Source organism: Pongo pygmaeus, chromosome 7 (genome assembly GCF_028885625.2).
Source record: "Pongo pygmaeus isolate AG05252 chromosome 7, NHGRI_mPonPyg2-v2.0_pri, whole genome shotgun sequence".
NCBI classification, from domain to species: domain Eukaryota; kingdom Metazoa; phylum Chordata; class Mammalia; order Primates; family Hominidae; genus Pongo; species Pongo pygmaeus.
In genome coordinates, this window is record NC_072380.2 from 42664806 (window position 1) to 42683761 (window position 18956).

Here is an 18956-nt window from a genome sequence, read left to right on the forward strand (position 1 = left end):
CGCGCCATTGCACTCCAGCCTGGCAACAAGAGCGAGACTCTGTCTCCAAAAAAAAGAAAAAAGAATGAGCAGCTGCCTGGCGGGCAAAGAAGTGAGCCCCCTGCATCCTGGCCAGGACTCTTCTGCCAGACCATCACTCCATGCTGATAGGAGACCTGGGACTCATGTGGAGCAGCTGGAAACGATATGGACTGCCACATAATGTGACCCTAAAATAGCTCAAGGAAGTTATATGTGAGTGGACTCTATTTAAACAGTCTTGCTCATTATCCTTTGGAAAACATTGGCGTGTGTTTTCTTTTGTCAATGGAGGTGCAAAATTCTGGGCACTCAAGATTGCAGGGCAGGCTGTGGCGCTCTCTCCTGCCTGATGGGGTGTGGCTCTGCTGGGTGGGCCTGGGCCTTATCAGATCTTAGATTGGAATCAGCCCTCCTGGATTCTGCAGGTGGCCAGTCTGCTGTGGTGACACCATCCTGTGCTCCAGGCCTTCGGGAACCCACCCCTCTGTTGCTGTCCCTGCTTCCTTCTCTGAGCCCCACCTCTGTTCTTAGTGGAGCTGCTCCTAGCAGGCATCCAGGACTTCAGCATTAAAGAACAGAGGGTTTCAGAGAAAACATTTGGCTTTGGGGAAGACAGCTCCATTCCAGGAACTGCACATCAGGTGCACTGTCTAGCATTGTGGATCTTCTGACTGGTTCCATTGAATGCATCCATCTGACTGAAGTGTGGATTACAGCAAAAGATCATTTGCACATAAAGCTTTTTGGAAAGCATAAGTAACCAGGTTAATAAATACAGTAACAATGAGAGAGAAGACAACCGGCCCTCAGTCATGGCTCCACCACTTTATAGCTCTAGAGCCTTGGGTGAGGCATGGAATGTCGTGGCCGCAGCGTCCCCTTCTTTAGGATGAGGGGTTTGGACCTCCGAGTGCTCTCTAGGGCCCCGTCTCCCTCTAACAACTCCATTTCACTGTCCCGAAATCTGGTTTTCAGGATGGTGGCCCCGGGACATCTCCGACATCCCCCAGCTGGTGGCCTAACTGCTTCCCACAGGCTCTGTGTCTCATCTCCACTGCCTGCCCCTGCATTCGCCTGTCCGTCCTTCCCTCCCTGCCCCTGTACTGGCTGCCCACTGCTCCTCAACGTTCTGTTTGCCCGGCCGTTCTTGTGGCCTGTTTCTCACCATATTGTTCCCAGAATCTGGAATTCAACCCTGAACTCATCCTAAAGTCATATCCATGTCCGCCAGGTCTTTCTTCCAAAGTCATTTCCAGTAGAAGCTCTGGTCGTCTTCTTCAGCCAGGTCCCTCCTGCCATCCCCTCTCTTGTGTCATGGTGCCACTTTCTGCCCGCTGCCCAGGACCAAGTGTCCGTGTCGAACTCGGTCTCATAGTCAGCCCCTGCTCCTGCTCATAGTCTTGCATTACGGAGGCTGCAGACCGCTCCTTCCACTGATTCAACGTCAGAGCAAATCCCTGCAGCGACCTCCTCCCTGGCCTCCTTAACCCTGTGTGGTAACCTACCCTTCTGTCTTGGAAGGGCACTTCCATCACAGTCCACTCTTAGATAAAGGCCCAGCCCCTTCACCGTACCTTTCTCCCACTCATGGCAGCGAGCCCTGGGCGTGACCCACAGGACCCACCCGCCAACCTCTGTGTGTGACCCTTGGAACCCACCCGCCAGCCTCCAGGTGTGACCCTCAGAACCCACCCACCAATCTCTGTGTATGACCCACAGAACCCACCTGCCAGCCTCTGTGTGTGACCCGCAGAACCCACCCGCCAGCTTCTGGGCATGATCCTTGGAACCCACCTGCCAACCTCTGCACGTGACCTGCAGAACCTACCCGCCAGCCTCCGTGCGTGATTCCAAACCCACCTGTCAGTCCCTTGCTGGCCTCGCACGCGTTACCCCTTGTGGAAGCTGTTCTTGCACCTCCCAGAGACCCTGAGCCTGCCCGTCCTTTGGGCACAGCTGCAGACCTGCCCCTCTGTGGGGACTGCCTGGCCTGGGGCCACGGGGATTTTCCTGTGGGTCCTTCTGCTGGTGTCACCTCATTTGCTCCTTTGATGCTTGGCATTGCCATTACTGCTCTGTGATTTCTGTCTGTGCCTTGGCAGTGAGGGCTGACTTCCAGGTTTGGGGCCAGTTGACCAGACTGTGCAGGAAGTTAGGAAAAGGCTTTGATTCAGTGGCATGTTTCCCATTGTGTGCAGATAGTGGACACTCGATAGAGCCTTGCTGAGTGAATTAGTGAAGTTGTTGCACTTTCACCTTGGCACCCAGCGTTACTGCCTTGCTGCCCCACTGATTAATCGAAGGCTGTTTTAGCCAAGTAACCTTTAGCCAGACTCAATCTCTCTCCCCATGTCCACAGCTGGCCTTCCAGTCTGTTTTTTTGGGGAAGCCCAGTGACATTGAAGTGGCTGGCACAGTAGGACCCAGGCAGTGGGTTTTACCGAGGGAACGGACATCCCATTGCCTTTCTCACTCAGTGGTGACTTGGATTACCAGCCAGTTGACAGCCGTCTTTGTACCCTTCTAACCTCTATCTCAGCCTTTTGGACCATTTATCTTTCCACCTGTTCTCTATGGAATGTAGCTCAAACAAAAATGTTCTGAAGGGAACTTAGTCATCCCTCTAAACTTGTGATAGATAGAGATTCATGGACCCACCCTTATAAAACTGCTTTCTTCTCGGAAGTCTTGCTGCTCTTATCTGTTCCCCAGTTTGTGGTTTGTCATCTGAAAAAAATACATAGGGCTGTGGGGCTGTGATTCGGAGCTGTGATTCATCAGTAAGACCCACAGGATTGTCAACGTTCTTCAGTTATGTGTTTGTGCCTTCCTCATGAGCCAGGGAAAGGCTGGGGTAACCACCGGCGCACGGCTCCTGAGGAGGGTGAGAGAAGAAGGCTGTTACCTTCCTATGGCAAGTCTGCCATGTGGACCCACTCTGTGGAAATGCACTGTGTCGTTTATCTTAGTTTTTGTGTTTTTCCTGCATACACTGCACTGTGTCGTTTATTTTAGTTTTTGCATTTTTCTAGAGTCAGGGTCTTGCTCTGTTGCCTGGGCTAGAGTGCAGTGGCACGATCATGTTTCACTGCAGCCTTGAACTCCTGGGCTCAAGTGATCCTCTCACCTCAGTCTCCCATGTAGCTGGGATGAAGGTGTGCGCCACCATGCCTGGGTAATTAAAAATTTTTTTTTTTAGAGACAGGGTCTTGCTATATTGCCCAGGCTGGTCTCAAACTCTTGGCCTCAAGGGATCCTCCTACCTCAGCCTCCGAAAGTGCTGGGATTACAGGCTTGAGCCACCATGCCTGGCCTCACTGTGTAGTTGTGAATAGCTTAATAGTTTGCAATGTGGTGCTTCTGACAGCTCTTCTCCGTAATGGGAACATGAGAAATTACCTGGTACAGTTTTATGCTTTGTGGTGTGGCTTTCAATTTTTATAAACATGTCTTACTGCTATTGCCAGGGATTTAGATTTTTAATAAACTTCCAGATACAACAGTATTTTTCTTCATCTCAGTGTCTCATTTTTCATCAAATTTAAACAAAGTTAGATTCTCTGGGCTTGAGACAATTTTGATAAATTTCACTTTAGGTCTGAAGTACTGTTTTGTAAAATGTAGCACAGTGATACTGAACCAAGCTTTTTGAAAGCTTATTCTCTGCAGGGTACATTTAAGAGGACTTGCCTATCAGAATTTTTACATTTCAGTCCCAGAAACTATGTATAACAATACCTGTTAGATTTTTAAAATCTGGACTTTATTAAGTTGACAGGGGTATTGGAGAATAGATGACCACCCCGAAATGAGGAATAAAGTTTGTTTTGTACAGTTGTTTAAGCATAAAAATAGACAGATATTAATAGTAGTCAGAGTATTCAGTTACCAACCTCCTGTCCCTCCTCACTGAAGATCTGGTGACAACTCTAATCCGTGTGGCGTACAGAGCGGTGCCTTCGGTCTGATCCGAATGCTCCTCCTCTTCACTGGGGGGTTCTGGGGACATCTCACCCGCTTGTGCCCTAGGTTTTGCCCTGAGATGTTATGCCTCCAGCTCTGGGGGCCTTGTCTCAGTCTGGGCATGTGTACTTGCGCAAATTACAGTATCTTAACTTCTATACATTCTGCTTTGGAAAAAACTAACCTACACTTTTATGTATTACGTCCTGATACTCTCCAGCAGCCTGTCATATACCAACACAGGTCTTTTGTGAACCTATCCGTTAACAGACACTTTGAGTTATTGCATGGCCTTGCTGTCTGCCAGCCAGTAGTTCATATTCAACAGCAGTGCCATCCCTGTCTGCAAGGCTGTGTTAGTGCACCTATTTTTTATACTTCATTTACTTTATTATGCTTTTTCATTTGCTTTGATTTTTAATAAAAGTAAAACAAAAATAGAAGTGCTGGTGAGAAGCATTGGTCTTGAAACATTAACACAATTGAGAACAAGATGAAATAGAATTTTTTAGGCACATGGAAAGCAGCGAGTCTTTCACCTCATCTGGACATTAATTGGACCTAAGCTAATCGACTCTGTCACTTAGGAAGGAAATGAAAAGTAAGGAACAGTATGATATGTTGGAACCACATGGTCGAAGGCTGGACTTAAAAGAGCAGATGTAAGGAGAGATCTGGCACCACAGATGGAGCATCCCTAATCCCAAAGTCCAAAATCTAAAGGGCTGTAAAATCTGAAGGTTTTTGAACACTGACATGATGCCAAAAGTGGAAAATTCCACACTTAAGTACTTAACACATTGTTCCATGCACAAAATTATTAAGACTATTGTATAAAATTACCATCAGACTATAAAATCATTTATAAAAATTCAGTTGTTTCATATAAGGTATATATGAAACAAATGAATTTTGTGTTTAAGCTTGGGTTCATTAGGAATATGCCAGTATTCCAAAATCCAAAAAAAAAAAAAAACAACCCAAAAAAACTTCTGATCCCAAGCATTTTGGATAAGAGATACTCACCATGTATAGCTTAATGTTCTGAGCTGGAACTCCTTTAATAAGGTGGAAGTCAGTTGTTCAGCTCTCAGTTTGACTCTTAAATATGTTTTCAGCAAATGTTCAGCTTAGAGTCTTTGCAGAGCGTGTTTGCTTACTCAGTTTCTGTGGAAGGCTTTTCCGCTGCCCTGCACAGAGGCCCGTGCCCATGACAGCAGATAGGATCGCTGCCTGGGCCTCAGGGGTCTTCCCCTCCCCGGTTTGCCGAGAGAGAGAGAGAATGAGAGAGAGACAGAGAGAGAGAGAGAGAGAATGAGAGAGAGACAGAGAGAGAGAGAGAGAGAATGAGAGAGAAAACAGAGAGGGAGAATGAGAATGGTGGTGGCGGCGACGGCATAGAGAGGGCTCATTGTTAAACCTCTCAGTGTTACTGCTTTTGACTTTTTAAGTTTTAAATAAGAAACAGGTCATACCGTTAACTATCCCTCTGAGTCAGAAAATATAGACCCAAGAGTTGCCTGTTTTAATGTGGCACTACCATAATTTGTTCTAACATTTCCTAATGACTGTCTGTTTGTTTCTAATTATTTCATTCAAGATATGCAGTAAGTATCCTTGGGCTACCAGTGAAGTGAAGAAACTTTTCATGTAATTGTCACCATTTGTATCTCTTCTTCTGTGCATTCTCACCACTTGACGTTCTTTGCCTGTTTTTCTTTCTTTCTTTCTTTCTTTTTTTTTTTTTTAAGATAGAGTCTCACTCTGTCACCCAGGTTGGAGTGCAATGGCCATGATCTCAGCTCACTGCAACCTCTGCCTCCTGGGTTCAAGCAATTCTCCTGCCTCAGCCTCCCGAGTAGCTGGGATTACAGGGGCACGCCACCACACCCAGCTAATTTTTTTGTATTTTTAGTAGATACAGGGTCTCACCATGTTGGCCAAGCTGGTCTTGAACTCCTGACCTCAGGTGATTTGCCCACCTTGGCCTCCCAAATTGTTGGGATTACAGGCGTGAGCTACCGCGCCCAGCCCATTTTTCTTCTGAGTTGCTTTCTTACTGATTTGTAAGAGCTTTTTATCTATTAGGTATCTTTACTCTTTGACTTATGTGTTGTAGATATTGTTTTCCCACCTCTCTTGTCTTTTGGCTTTGTTTATAGTATCTTTTGCCATAAACTTTGAAAACCATTTAATGTTATTTGCACTGTTCTATTTATACCATGTGACTTTCCTCATACACTGCTCTTTTTGCTACATGTATCCCATGGTGTTTTAGAGTTTTTGTTGCTAATGTGAATGGGATTTTTTTCCTTTCCACTGCAACTGGATATAGCTAACATAGAGAAAAGCTATTGACTTGTATATTCTTGTTCGTTTCCAGACAACTGGCTAAATTTTATCCGGTGTTTCATCTGTTGAGCTCTCTAGGCTACATCTCCAAATCTATCTCCATCTCTAGTCATAGCATCTCCAAATAAAACTAATTTTATCTCGTTTTAGTACTACTTATTTCATTTCTTTCTTTTTATAGTGCAGTGAGCAAGACGTCTTTCAAAGTTATTCACCCTCTCTTGAGGGTAAAATCATGTCCTTCTTGCCGTCTGAGCTGCAGGCGGGTCCCTCCTCATGTGACATCATCACGTTGCCTCCTCACAGCAGAAGCTCTCTTGGTATCAAATGCCTCCATAGCCAGTGTTGTGCAGTCTGCTTTCTTCCAACTAGATTCTGAGCTCTTTAAAGTTGGGGATCACGCCCCTTATTTTATGTCCCTCACAGAACCTCCCAGAGAACTGGGCACGTAGTAAGTCTGTGTTGGCTGTCTGTATGTGTGGGAGGTGTCCCTGTTCTCCTCTTCTGCCTCCTCGCTGCTTCCTAGAAGCCAGTTCTGACCTCTTGGGACTGTCGATCATATGACCATAGGACTCTGTCCCCAAGGGCCCTTCTTCCTTGCCCACCCTATAGAATTTAGATTTTTGAGCCAAAGAAGCTTCCCTTCTCAAAACTTTATTGGCGTCAGCATCACCTGGAGAGTTTGTTAACACAGATCATGGGGTCATCCCCAGAGACTCGAATCCAGAGGTCTCAGGTAGTGCCTGAGAACTTCACATTTTGAACAAGCTTGTTTGCTGCTGGTCCAGGTAGTATAGTTTGAGAAGCACTGCTCTAGGCTGCAGTTGGTGACCTCATAGATGCAAGGCAAAGATTGCTTTGCACAAGTAAGCCAGATTCCTATAGAAGTTTAAGCCTCATGTAGCAGGGCCCCTGCCCTCCACCCTGAGGTGTTGCGCTACAAGTCAGAGTGTGTTTCAGGGGCACGCAGCATTTATCTTTTGCAGGATAGGAGATTCTGTCATGAAAAGCATTTTTTAGGCTTAAGAAAAACTCACCGCCCCTTCCTCAGCCTCTGCGCTTAGATACCTTCATGAAAACAGAATCATCCATCGGGATCTAAAGCCAGAAAACATCGTCCTGCAGCAAGGAGAACAGAGGGTGAGTGACCTCCTGGGACTTGGAAAGCCTCAGGCAGGCGCGCCGGGAAGTGGCCTGGGAGGAAAGGAGCACACTCTGCATGTTTGTGTGTATTTGCATTTCCTTGCCTGTGCTTTGATTCTCTGGGAATGCTGTTTGATTTGAAACAAAATTGAGCAAAAAAGTTGTTTCAGATTGAGGCAAGCTTAAATGGATTACATTGTTAGTTGCTCAAGTTGCAGGAATCTGATAAGGAAAATAATGTTTGCCTTCCTACCTCCACCCCTAGCCTCTGGGACTAGCGCTTCTTGGAAATTGACTTTTTGTTTTCCATTTGCTTTAAGAGCCTCGCCTCTCAATGCTAAATGGAAACCAGTGGTCAGTTGGTTGTGGATGTGGCTGGGAAGAGGCACTGGGAGCTGGCCTCTGCTGCCAAGCCTGCTCCAGCCTATAGTTTCCCCAGAGTTCTTTGTGGCCTCCTCAGTGGCCACCCGGCTCAGACATGGTGTTGACTGCCCCACAAGCTTGACATTGTGGTCTTCACCCACTCTATGTGTTCAGCTGGGGTGGCGAGCACACGCTCAGCTGAGTGGAATACAGTGACTGAGTTCTTAGATCACCTAATCCCTTCTCATACAGCGGCCCTTAGCACCTAGGCCTGGCCTGTGACTACCACAGGGCTCACCCTTGTTCCAGTTCACCCTCACTCCTGTCAGTGGTGCTCAGATTTGAGAACTGAGGGCATTTACTGAGAAGAGGCTGGCATGGTCCTTCCTGTTTCAAGTCTGGGTTTAGCTGTCTTGAGGGCTGGTGCCTGTTCTGTTCATTCAGCTTCCCTCTGATGATGCGTGGCAGAGTGTGGGAAGACACATGCCTAGCATTTTTACAATACGCCTTTTCTTTTACCCTGACTCTACCGTGTCGAGGGCGTTCTTTTGTGTATCTGGTGGCTCTTAGGAGTTTGGGATCTAATAGTACCTGGGAATTCAGAAATACCTCTGCTCTAACACCAGGCAGTCAGAATCCTTGTAGAAGGACATTGTGTTCTCGTAACCCTCAGATTTCTCCTTCCTTTTGTTTTAGTTAATACACAAAATTATTGACCTAGGATATGCCAAGGAGCTGGATCAGGGCAGTCTTTGCACATCATTCGTGGGGACCCTGCAGTACCTGGTAAGAAGTGGGCCTTGCCTGTTTGCCTGTCGGCTCCTCCCTGCTGCTGCATTTGTGGGGCTCCCGTCCTGCCTTGCTCCTGGCACCTGAGTCCCACCTGCTCTCTGAATGTTTTGGAGATGCATGAGGTCACACCCATAACCTGGTCGAGTCAGCATTTCTTGCCACCAGATGCCTGTGGAGGGATGTGGTTGTCTTCTCTGATGTCTGGAGGGCTCTGCTCATGCGCCTTGCACCATCCCCTAGCCTCTCTGTGCTTCAGTGTCTTCTCTGAAAGGAAAGGGTTTTAAACAGATCCATGCTGGTCTCGAGCAGTCCTCCCACCTCAGCCTCCTGAGCAGCTAGGTCTACAGGCAGGAGCCACTGAGCCTGGCTGTGGCCACACTTTCCATGAGGTATCTCAGGGGCCACTGAGGAGGGGTCAGAGCTCTGAGCTCCCCACTCTTTGTTTACGTTATTTGGTCTGAATATTAGGTTTCTGTTTGAGTCACTCATTCATTCAAGAATATTGATGGAGTATAGTCTGTGTCAGGCACTGTGCTCAGGGCTGGTGATGCAGTGGGGAAAAAAGACAAGCCCTTTTCTGCCTTCAGAGCTTAGAGTTTAGCAGGAAAGCAAGCATTACTGTGATGCTTACACAGATAACTAAGAAATTACAGTTGTGGTGAGTGTCACAAACCAAGAGTGCAGGGTGTTGCGAGAATGTATATTGGGTGGCCTCAGCCTGATCTGGGACTTGAAGGGTAAGGAGGTGAAAAGGGCTGGAGGTGGGGGGCGGCAGGGGGAATTCCGTGCAAAGGGATCACACACAGAAAGACCTGCAGGTGTGGCTGGAACTGAGCACAAAAGGAAAAGAGAGTCTTGAGTTGAAGCTGAGAATGAGGTAGGGCACAGATTATGAAGGGCCTTCAGGGCTGGGCTAAAGTTCTAGACTTTATCTTAAAACCTCTGCAGAGATTGATGGGTTTTAAGTGGGAGAAGGAGCAACTCTTTGGAAAGCCCACTCCTGATACTGTGTAGAGAAGGAATCACACTGAACAGGAGTGAATAGTGGGCGAGGTAGGGGCAGTGAAGATGTAGAGGGCAATTAGATTCCAGGAGGGCTTAGCACAGATGCCCAGCAAGACTTGTCGTAGGTTGCTTGATGATGGCAGTAGCCACAATTGGGATTAACTCAAGGAGTCTGCGGCTTTCAGAGTGGGTCTCGCAGAGGGCTGTGATTCGGGCGCCTGTGTCCATATGGCGTGTGATTTGGTAGGTCCTTCTGGAGTCCTCCTCAGCTCAGCAGCAATTGAGCAAGGGGGGACCCCATGCTCTAACCAGGAGCTGAGTTAAGTCATGTACTCGCGTGAGCTAAAACGTCTGTCCATAACCAGACATAGAGGTTGACCTACCCATCCCGGAATGTCTTCTCTTGGTTTGGTCTCCCGGGCCGTTCCTTAAGCTTCACATTTCCAACCAGACCATGCACCACCCTGTCTCTGTGCTTTTGCTTGCCCCGGTCCTTTCTGTCTCCGCCCACTTGCTGAGCCCAGTCTGCACCCCCAGCACCCTGTGCTCCCTCCCCTTCCTCGGTCACCCCAGCTCTCTCTCCCTCAGCAGCAGCCATGCATCACACTTTCCCTGCCTGTTTCTAAATATCCTGGCCCTTTCTGCAACCACATGGTACCTGGTTCAGGGGTTCAACCAGCACTTAATGCGTGTATTTGGTGTGGACAGCCTGGCATCATTTTCCTTTAACATTTGTAGCCTCTCTTCCCATTTCTACACAGCGCCCATGACTGTGTCCTGCCTTAAGCTAGTTTTCAATAAGCGCCTGAAATGCTGCAACCCTCTTTTTTTTTTTTTTCCTTTTTTCTTTCTTTCTTTCTTTTTTTTTTTTTTAGACAGAGTCTCACTCTGTTGCCCAGGCTGGAGTGCAGTGGCACGATCTCGGCTCACTGAAACCTCCACTTCCCAGGTTCAAGCGATTCTTGTGCCTCAGCCTCCTGAGTAGCCGGGACTAAAGGTGCACACCACCATGCCCAGCTAATTTTTGTATTTTTAGTAGAGACGGGGTTTCACCATGTTGGCCAGGCTGGTCTCGAACTCCTGACCTCAAGTAATCCACCTACCTCGGCCTCCCAAAGTGCTGGTATTACAGGTGTCAGCCACTGTGCCCAGCCTGCAACCCTCATTTTTAAAGGAGAGAAGTTAAAGCCTAGCGATGGGTGTGTGATGTACTCTGGCCCTGAATCTTTAGCCCCTCCATCAGTACTTACTGGAGTGAGTGGGGCATAGAAAGGTCTTAGAAATGGTAGCATGATATACCCGCTAAACATGCCTGGGGTGCCCTCCTCGCCCTGCATACATGTGCCAGTGCCCTCCGGGATGGAGCCAGGAAAGCCTGGGGTGAAAGCAGATGGGCTGGCCATCCCCTCCTGCCGTGGTCCCCCCAGAGAGGAGCAGCTCAGGTGTGCCCCCTCCTGTTGCTGCAGGCCCCAGAGCTACTGGAGCAGCAGAAGTACACAGTGACCGTCGACTACTGGAGCTTCGGCACCCTGGCCTTTGAGTGCATCACGGGCTTCCGGCCCTTCCTCCCCAACTGGCAGCCCGTGCAGTGGTGAGTGGGCCCGGGGCACCTGGATGGAGGAGGGAGCCTGTCTTTTCCTTTCTCTTCATGTACCCTGTTTCCCTGGCGCCCCATCACCGGGCCTGGGAGGTCTGTGTTGTGTCTCTTCCGAGAGGAAGGCCTGTCGGGACCTAGCACGAGGAGGGGAGTGGTCTGTGTTCCCAGGACCTGTTAATAGATAGAGAGTAGCTGTTAAGTCTTCATGTGGATTCTGAGCCTTCACATCTTTAAATACAATGCTGTGTCAATGTCATCTGCTCTGTGTTCAGAAGTAAGACTATTGTGTGAATGTGTGCACTTACACTGAGAATGCTGTGTGTTAGTAAACAAATAAAACACGTGTACACATGACAAGTCAGGAGGAAATATGTGAAAATTTGTTGTTGACAAATGTTACTACAACCTGAATATAAATTTTTGTTTTTAAAGCATAAGAATGTGGCCGGGTACAGTGGCTCATGCCTGTAATCCCAGCACTATGGGGGGCTGAGGCAGGTGGATCACTTGAGGCCAGGAATTCCAGACGAGCCTGGCCAACATGGCAAAACCCGGTCTCTACTAAAAACCCTAGCCAGGTGTGGTGGCGGGCGTCTGTAATCCCAGCTACTCGGAAGGCTGAGGTGGGAGAATTGCTTAAACCCAGGAGGCAGAGGTCGCACCACTGCAATCCAGCCTGAGCGATAGAGTGAGACTCTGTCTCAAAACAAAAAAAGATTAAAAAAACAACTGAGCATAAAGCGTAAGAATGTAGCTGAAATTGTGAACCTAATAAATTACACAAAAATTTTTCCAGTAAAAATTAAAGGATATGATGAAGATTTGTAGAGTTACCCTGTATTCTTTAGCTTTTGTTTTACTGATTAAAGAAATAATGCATTGTTCAGGATATGTTTATATAAAAGTTAATTATCACCACCAAAAATGGTATGTGAGGTAATGTATATGGTAATTAGCTCAATGTAGCCATTCCACAATGTGTACATCATGTTGTACAGGATAAATATAGACCATTTTTATTTGTCAGTTTAAATAAAGAACTGGGGGCAGAAAAGAAACAAAAGTTAATTATTACTGAAAGGCATAATTTAAAAATGAATATTCCCCCAAATCAGTTAGATTTCATTTAGGATTGTTCCTTGAGAGGCCACACACTAGTTTAAATGATGCTACTCTGCTCAAAATTTACTTATTTCAAGTTTTATTGTTTTTGGAACCATAATAAGTTCATGTGGCTCCAATTTCCAGAAGAATAAGGGAGTATGCAGTGAAGTCATACCAGCCTCCCAGGCCCTCATTTCCCTCCCCACAGGCACCTGCTGTCTTCCAAGAACGTTTTCGTATCTTTCAAGGTGTTCATATCTTCCAGGGGTGTTTGCTACGTGTTCCAGTAAATTGGCATATATTTGTTTATTTGTACATTGATGTTTCCCCTCTTTTTTACCCCAATGGTAGCATTATCTGAACACGGTCCTGCACATGCTTTCAAGCTTTTCACACTATGAGAATTTCTTTTTGAGCCAATTTATCTGCAACACAAAAAATTATTCTTTTGAACTTAAATAGTACTGCATAGTTTAATTACCCCCTCATTTTTGCCAGATTAACTTTGTTTCATTTTTGTGTTTTGGAAAATATGGAAACAGTAAAAAAGCAGGAATCAACTGTCATCCCATAACTGGAAAACAATCACTATGAACAGTTTTGTGTCTCCAGGCTCTTCAGCGTTATTTTTTTGTACTTTTTAAACAAAAACAGGTTGCCATAATCCTCATACAACGTGCCTTTCAAACTAGATATCAAAAATGCTTTATATTTTTGCTTATTATTTGTAATGTCTGTTATTTCATTGAATGGCTGTGCTGTGGTTCATGTAACTTATCCCCCGTGGTTGGCAGCACGTTGATAATTTTTACTTCTTAAAATAACACCAAGAATAACATCCTTGTAGGGAAATTCTTGCACACAGTTGTTTCCCTAGGATAATACCTAGAAAGGGAAATAACAGATTAAAGGGTTTGCACGTTGGAAAGGTTTTTGATGCATGTTAGTTAGCAGACTGCTCACAAGGAAGGTCATATAAATACACGTCTCCACCTGGAGTGTGGACACTGCCCCTTTCACCACATCCTTGCCAACACTGGCTATTGTCATCTTCTGGAAGTAATGAAAACAAAACATGAATGTTTTCAGAGGACAAGTGTCTACATCTTGAGAATATTTATTTATAAGAATAAAATGGGCCAGGCGTGGTGGCTCACACCTGTAATCCCAGCAGTTTGGGAGGCCAAGGCAGGCGGATCACCTGAGGTCGAGTTCGAGACCAGCCTGCCCAACATGATGAAGCCCCACCTCTACTAAAAATACAAAAATTCGCTGGGCATGGTGGCACACGCCTGTAATCCCACCTACTTGGGAGGCTGAAACAGGAGAATCGCTGGAACCCGGGAGGCGGAGGTTGTGGTGAGCCAAGATTGCGCTGCTGCACTTCAGTCTGGGCAACAGAGCAAGACTCCATCTTACCAAAAAATAAAAAAATAAGAAAAGAAAGAAAAAAAGAATAAAGTGTATCCTTTGAAATCAATTCCAGAAAAGTGGTCTTAGGTGATGGCAGTTTGTTCAATTGCACGTTTACCTCCCTGTGAGGGAGGTCTCTGCCCTGAGTTTCGAGAAATGGCAAAGTATGCCCCACTATGGTGACTTATTTTAAAACAGGCATTGCTCCTTTAGCTACATAGGTTCTGGAATATTGAGGAATTTGTTCATTAATTTATAGCCACACTTTATAGTGTACGCATTATAAAAATAGCTTTAAATTGCGTGTACATCTATAGTATTTGTTTTTGTTTTTGTTTTTTGAGACAGTCTCGCTCTTTTGCCCAGGCTGGAGTGTAGTGGCGCAATCTCGGCTCACTGCACATCTGTAGTGGTTTTTTGTTTTGTTATGTTTTGTTTTGTTTTGTTTTGAGACAGCGTCTTGCCCTGTCACCTAGGCTGGAGTCCAGTGGTGTGATCGCGGCTCACTGCAAGCTCCACCTCCTGGATTCACGCCATTCTTCTGCCTCAGCCTCCCGAGTAGCTGGGACTACAGGCGCCCGCCACCATGCCCGGCTAATTTTTTGTATTTTTAGTAGAGATGGGGTTTCACCGTGTTAGCCAGGATGGTCTCGATCTCCTGACCTCGTGAACCACCCGCCTCAGCCTCCCAAAGTGCTGGGATTTCAGGCATGAGCCACCGTGCCCGGCTATAGTGGTTTTAACTAAAGGAATTATTGCATTTCTTCAGGTCACTCATTGAGCATTTCTCTTATTTATGACAAGATGAGTTAAAATCCATTAGAACTAGAAGAACAGGTGCTTTTTGAAAATACATTCCTAATGGCCCAGTGTCTTCATAGGAAATCTGTTGTCTGCAGAGCCATCTTCCTAGAGCTTCCCTCATCAGTGCTAGAGGGCCAGGTGGCCAGTTTCAAGTAGATTTCTCTGAAACCGAATAAGGAGCTGTTTTGTGGACTATCTAGTTTTTAATGCTTTGGGCAACTTTTAAAAAATTTCACTATCTTATCTCAGATGGCCGGTAAATAGTAATTTCCAGACAAATGCAATTTGGGCTTTACAATTCTATTATAAAGCCACTTTGAAATATATTTTAGGACAAGCCCAAGCAATAAGCATCTTATTTTGGTTCCTTTTCTAATTTCCCATCAACAGCCTAAGTTTTCTAGCAGAGGCTTATTCCACACTTACATAATTAGAAAGTCTTGGAGCCCCCGACTTACAGCTGTCAGTCTCAGCCCAAGCTATAAAGCACCAGCCTCTGCCATGCACCGGCTCTTCTAGCTTTCCAGTGCCAGTGTGCTCCCGATAGGCCGGTTCCCCACTTGCCAATGAGAATTGTTTGGAGCAAAGCGTTTTTTATTTGAATTTCCCAGATGTTTTGAGGAAAAACCGTAGTTGGACATTCAGACAGAATAGAAAGAACACCAGACATTGGGTTTGAGCCCCTGATTCTGCTACTCTGTTATGTGACCTTGGACAAATCATTTGATCATCATTTCCTTTAGTCCAAATTGGGGGACTAAAAATAATGTCTGCCACATGGGCCTGTCACGGCAATAAGTGAATAAATGATCTGTGTCAGAGTACTTGGTTATCTATGAAGTATTATTCAAATTTACTCTTCTTATTACCAAGATTTGAAGCCAGTTGCATGTGGATTATTTTTACTGGCCAGGCACTGTGGCTTACCCCTATAATCCTAGCACTCTGGGAGGCCAAATTGGGCGGATTGCTTGAATCCAGGAGTTTCAGACTAGCCTAGGCAACATGGTGAAACCCCATCTCTACAAAAAATACAAAAATTTGCTGGGTGTGGTGGCACACACCAGTAGTCCCAGCTACTCAGGAGGCTGAGGAGGGAGGATTGCTTGAGCCTACAAGGTCGAGGCTGCAGTAAGCTATGATTGTGCCACTGCATTCCAGCCTGGGCAACAGGAAAAAAAAAATTATTTTTACCTTCAGATAGTACCTCACATACCCCAAGAAGTTCCCTAAGTTGGGAAATGTATAAGTTCATTTATCCTTAGTATTTAGCTGTGTGTGCGTACGTCTTGCATACTTTATGTAAATGTCGTATGCATGCTGTAATCTAGGTTTGGAAGTCCTAATTTTAACTTCTGTCAAAACACAAGAGTGTTTAATAGATGAAATAGAAGGTAGAGCAAGTGAGAAGGGAAAGCCAAGGATGAGATAAGGAGGCAGTGGTACTATCTGCAGAACTCTGGGCACAAGATGGTCAGTGACTCTGCTAAAGGTTGCTCTTCAAAAACTCATTCAGGCAGTCCTGACCAGTCTTAAACTCTCAAAGAATCTGCCTGACTCGATGTGAATGAACTGACTGCTATTCCAAAAGACTGGGGCTATAAGTCTCCTGTATAGTTGTAAACTTATATTACAAATGTAAAATGGCTCGAGAGCTAAATGTCGTAGGGATATGTATGACTGTATATTTCATTGACATCCCAGTCAACAATTGACTGCATAGATGACAGTGGTCTCATGAGATTATAATACCGTATTTTTACTGTACCTTTTCTGGGTTTAGATATGTTTAGATACACCAATACTTACCATTGTGTTACCCTGGCCTACAGTATTCAGTACCGGAGCATGCTGTACAGGTTTGTAGCCTAGGAGCAATAGGGTGTACTATACAGCCTAGGTCTGTAGTAGGCCAAACCATCTAGGTTTGTGTTATGTTCACACAAGGACTAAAATCACCTAATGACAAATTTCTTAGAATGTGTCCCTGTCATAGCAACGTGTGACCGCACCTAACAAGATTCATATTTGCAGGCATTCGAAAGTGCGGCAGAAGAGTGAGGTGGACATTGTTGTTAGCGAAGACTTGAATGGAACAGTGAAGTTTTCAAGTTCTTTACCCTACCCCAATAATCTTAACAGGTAAGGCACAGCGGCATTACATGAATACATATTTTTCTTCCTTTTTTTAGAAATACAAGTCTTGGGTGGGTGCGGTGGCTCATACTTGTAATCCTAACACTTTGGGAGGCCGAGGTGGGTGGATCACCTGAGGTCAGGAGTTCAAGACCAGCCTGGCCAACATGGTGAAACCCCGTCTCTACTAAAAATGCAAAAATTAGCCAGGAGTGGTGGCAGGCACCTGTAATCCTAGCTACTCAGGAGGCTAAGGCAGGAGAATCATTTGAACCCGGGAGGCAAAGGTTGCAGTGAGCTGAGATCTCACCACTGTACTCCAGCCTGGGTGACAGAGTGAGACTCCATCTCAAAAAAAGAAGAAAAAAGAAATGCAAGTCTGAAGTGACATCTGATAACTTTTAAACAGGCTATCAGGATATCGTCCTGTGACTAAGAAATTGACATAGTCCTTCTTAATCTTAAATCTGGAATGGGTTCTCCTCCCTTATCTCCCTAGAAATCATCTCTTTTCTAAGTTCACATAACAATTTATCTGTACCTCTTATTACCCTTAATAGCCTCTACCTTGTATCACATTCAGTTTTGCATAGGGTTTATCTCTGATTCAACAGCAGTCCTTTTAAGGGTAGGGAATTATACCTTATTTCTCTTTCCACCCCTCATGTGGCCCAATTCTGTGTCACAGTCAACAAATGAATCTTTCTCATTTGAACGGCATTACAATCCAGTCTCAGAGCCAGAATCTAAACAATTAATACTATTGTGTAATTGTACAGAATTGGGTAACAGTGCGAAAGAAAGCTGCAAGGCAGTCACACATAATTGAGTGACATGGATAATGATTACCATATTTAGAGGGTGGAAGAGATGATTGGATGGATTAGTGCTATATGGAATGACGTGGGATAAGCTAGAACTTTTTGGAAGGGTCTAGACAGATGTGCAGGACATGGACAGATGAAGAGAAAGGAGGAAGGAAATTCTAAGGGGAAAGATTGAGGTGAGCAAGGCATGTTTGGGAGGTGGTGAGTAGCTGTGTTGGCCTCAGGGAAGGGTTTGAGTGCTCACAGGAGGCAGGCTCTGCAGGGCCAGGGGAAGGAGTTTGGAGTTTGTCATGTGAACCACTATATCTGGCAGCATGGGATCTAGATTCTGTAGGGGTCACCTGAGCTAGGATGTGCCTATAAAGTGTATTTTAAAAACCTCATGGGTTATTCTTTTTCTTTCTTTTTTCTTTTTTTTTTTTTTTAAGACAGAGTCTCCCTCTGCCACCCAGGCTAGAGTGCAGTGTGGCACAGTCTTGGCTCACTGCAATCTCTGCCTCCCAGGTTCAAGGGATTCTCCTGCCTCAGCCTCCCGAGTAGCTGGGATTACAGGCATGCATCACCATGCCTGGCTAATTTTTGTGTTTTTAATAGAGACGGGGTTTCACCATGTTGGCCAGGCTGGTCTCAAACTCCTGACCTCAAGTGATCCACCCGCTTTGGCATCCCCAAGTGCTAGGATTACAGGCATGAGCCACTGTGCCCGGCTCTCATGGGTCATTCTTATGCAGCCATTTGGAGGTCAGGAATCTGATTTGGGGGTATTTTAGAATTCAGGAGAGAGGTATGAAGACCTGAATAATTGATTGGAAATGTTTATACTGTTTCTGATAAACCCATTTTCATTTTCAATGACTGTCTATTGGCTGCCGTCTGTGTGTATACTGGGAGATGCACACTGTAGCCCCACATTGGCTGGAAGTGTCTCCTCACACACTCTGCTCCTCTCCACAGCGTCCTGGCTGAGCGACTGGAGAAGTGGCTGCAACTGATGCTGATGTGGCATCCCCGACAGAGGGGCACAGATCCCACGTATGGGCCCAACGGCTGCTTCAAGGCCCTGGATGACATCTTAAACTTAAAGGTGAGTGTGGAGCCAGGTTAGCCCTGAGGCAAAAGCTGGGGTCCCTAGTGGAACACGCAATTCTTAGGACAGAGCAGGGGATGGGGCCAGCTGACCTAGTGAGGAAATTTAAGCCCCTGCATCAGTCTTTCTGCATAAGTAAAGAAAGGACGGTTGTGCTAATTGACATTGGCTATAAGGTCATAGCCACAGACAGGATTATGAAAGATGAAAATATGCGAAACATGGCATATTTTCCCTCAAGCTAGACCCTTGCTTTGTGTGGTTGGGAAATGTTGGGAGTAGCAGAGAGAGGACCTAGGCAAATAGATGGGCATCTCTTTGAAGAAATCGGTTTTCCAGTAACATCTGG

At 45.9% G+C, this 18956-nt stretch overlaps 1 protein-coding gene across 6 annotated transcripts in view; it reads left to right on the forward strand.

Moving 5' to 3' along the window:
* IKBKB (inhibitor of nuclear factor kappa B kinase subunit beta) overlaps positions 1–18956 on the forward strand; it is a 60942-nt gene that overhangs the window by 26718 nt on the left and 15268 nt on the right. For all 6 annotated transcript variants that reach the window (XR_008504301.2, XR_010127182.1, XM_054499740.2 and 3 more), the window contains exons 6-10: positions 7388–7476; positions 8539–8628; positions 11106–11230; positions 16592–16699; positions 18475–18604. Coding sequence is in view for 4 of the 6 variants with exons in the window: in XM_054499740.2 (XP_054355715.1) it covers positions 7388–7476; positions 8539–8628; positions 11106–11230; positions 16592–16699; positions 18475–18604 (542 nt within the window). In the remaining 2 variants the exon portion in view is untranslated. The remainder of the gene's footprint in view (positions 1–7387; positions 7477–8538; positions 8629–11105; positions 11231–16591; positions 16700–18474; positions 18605–18956) is intronic.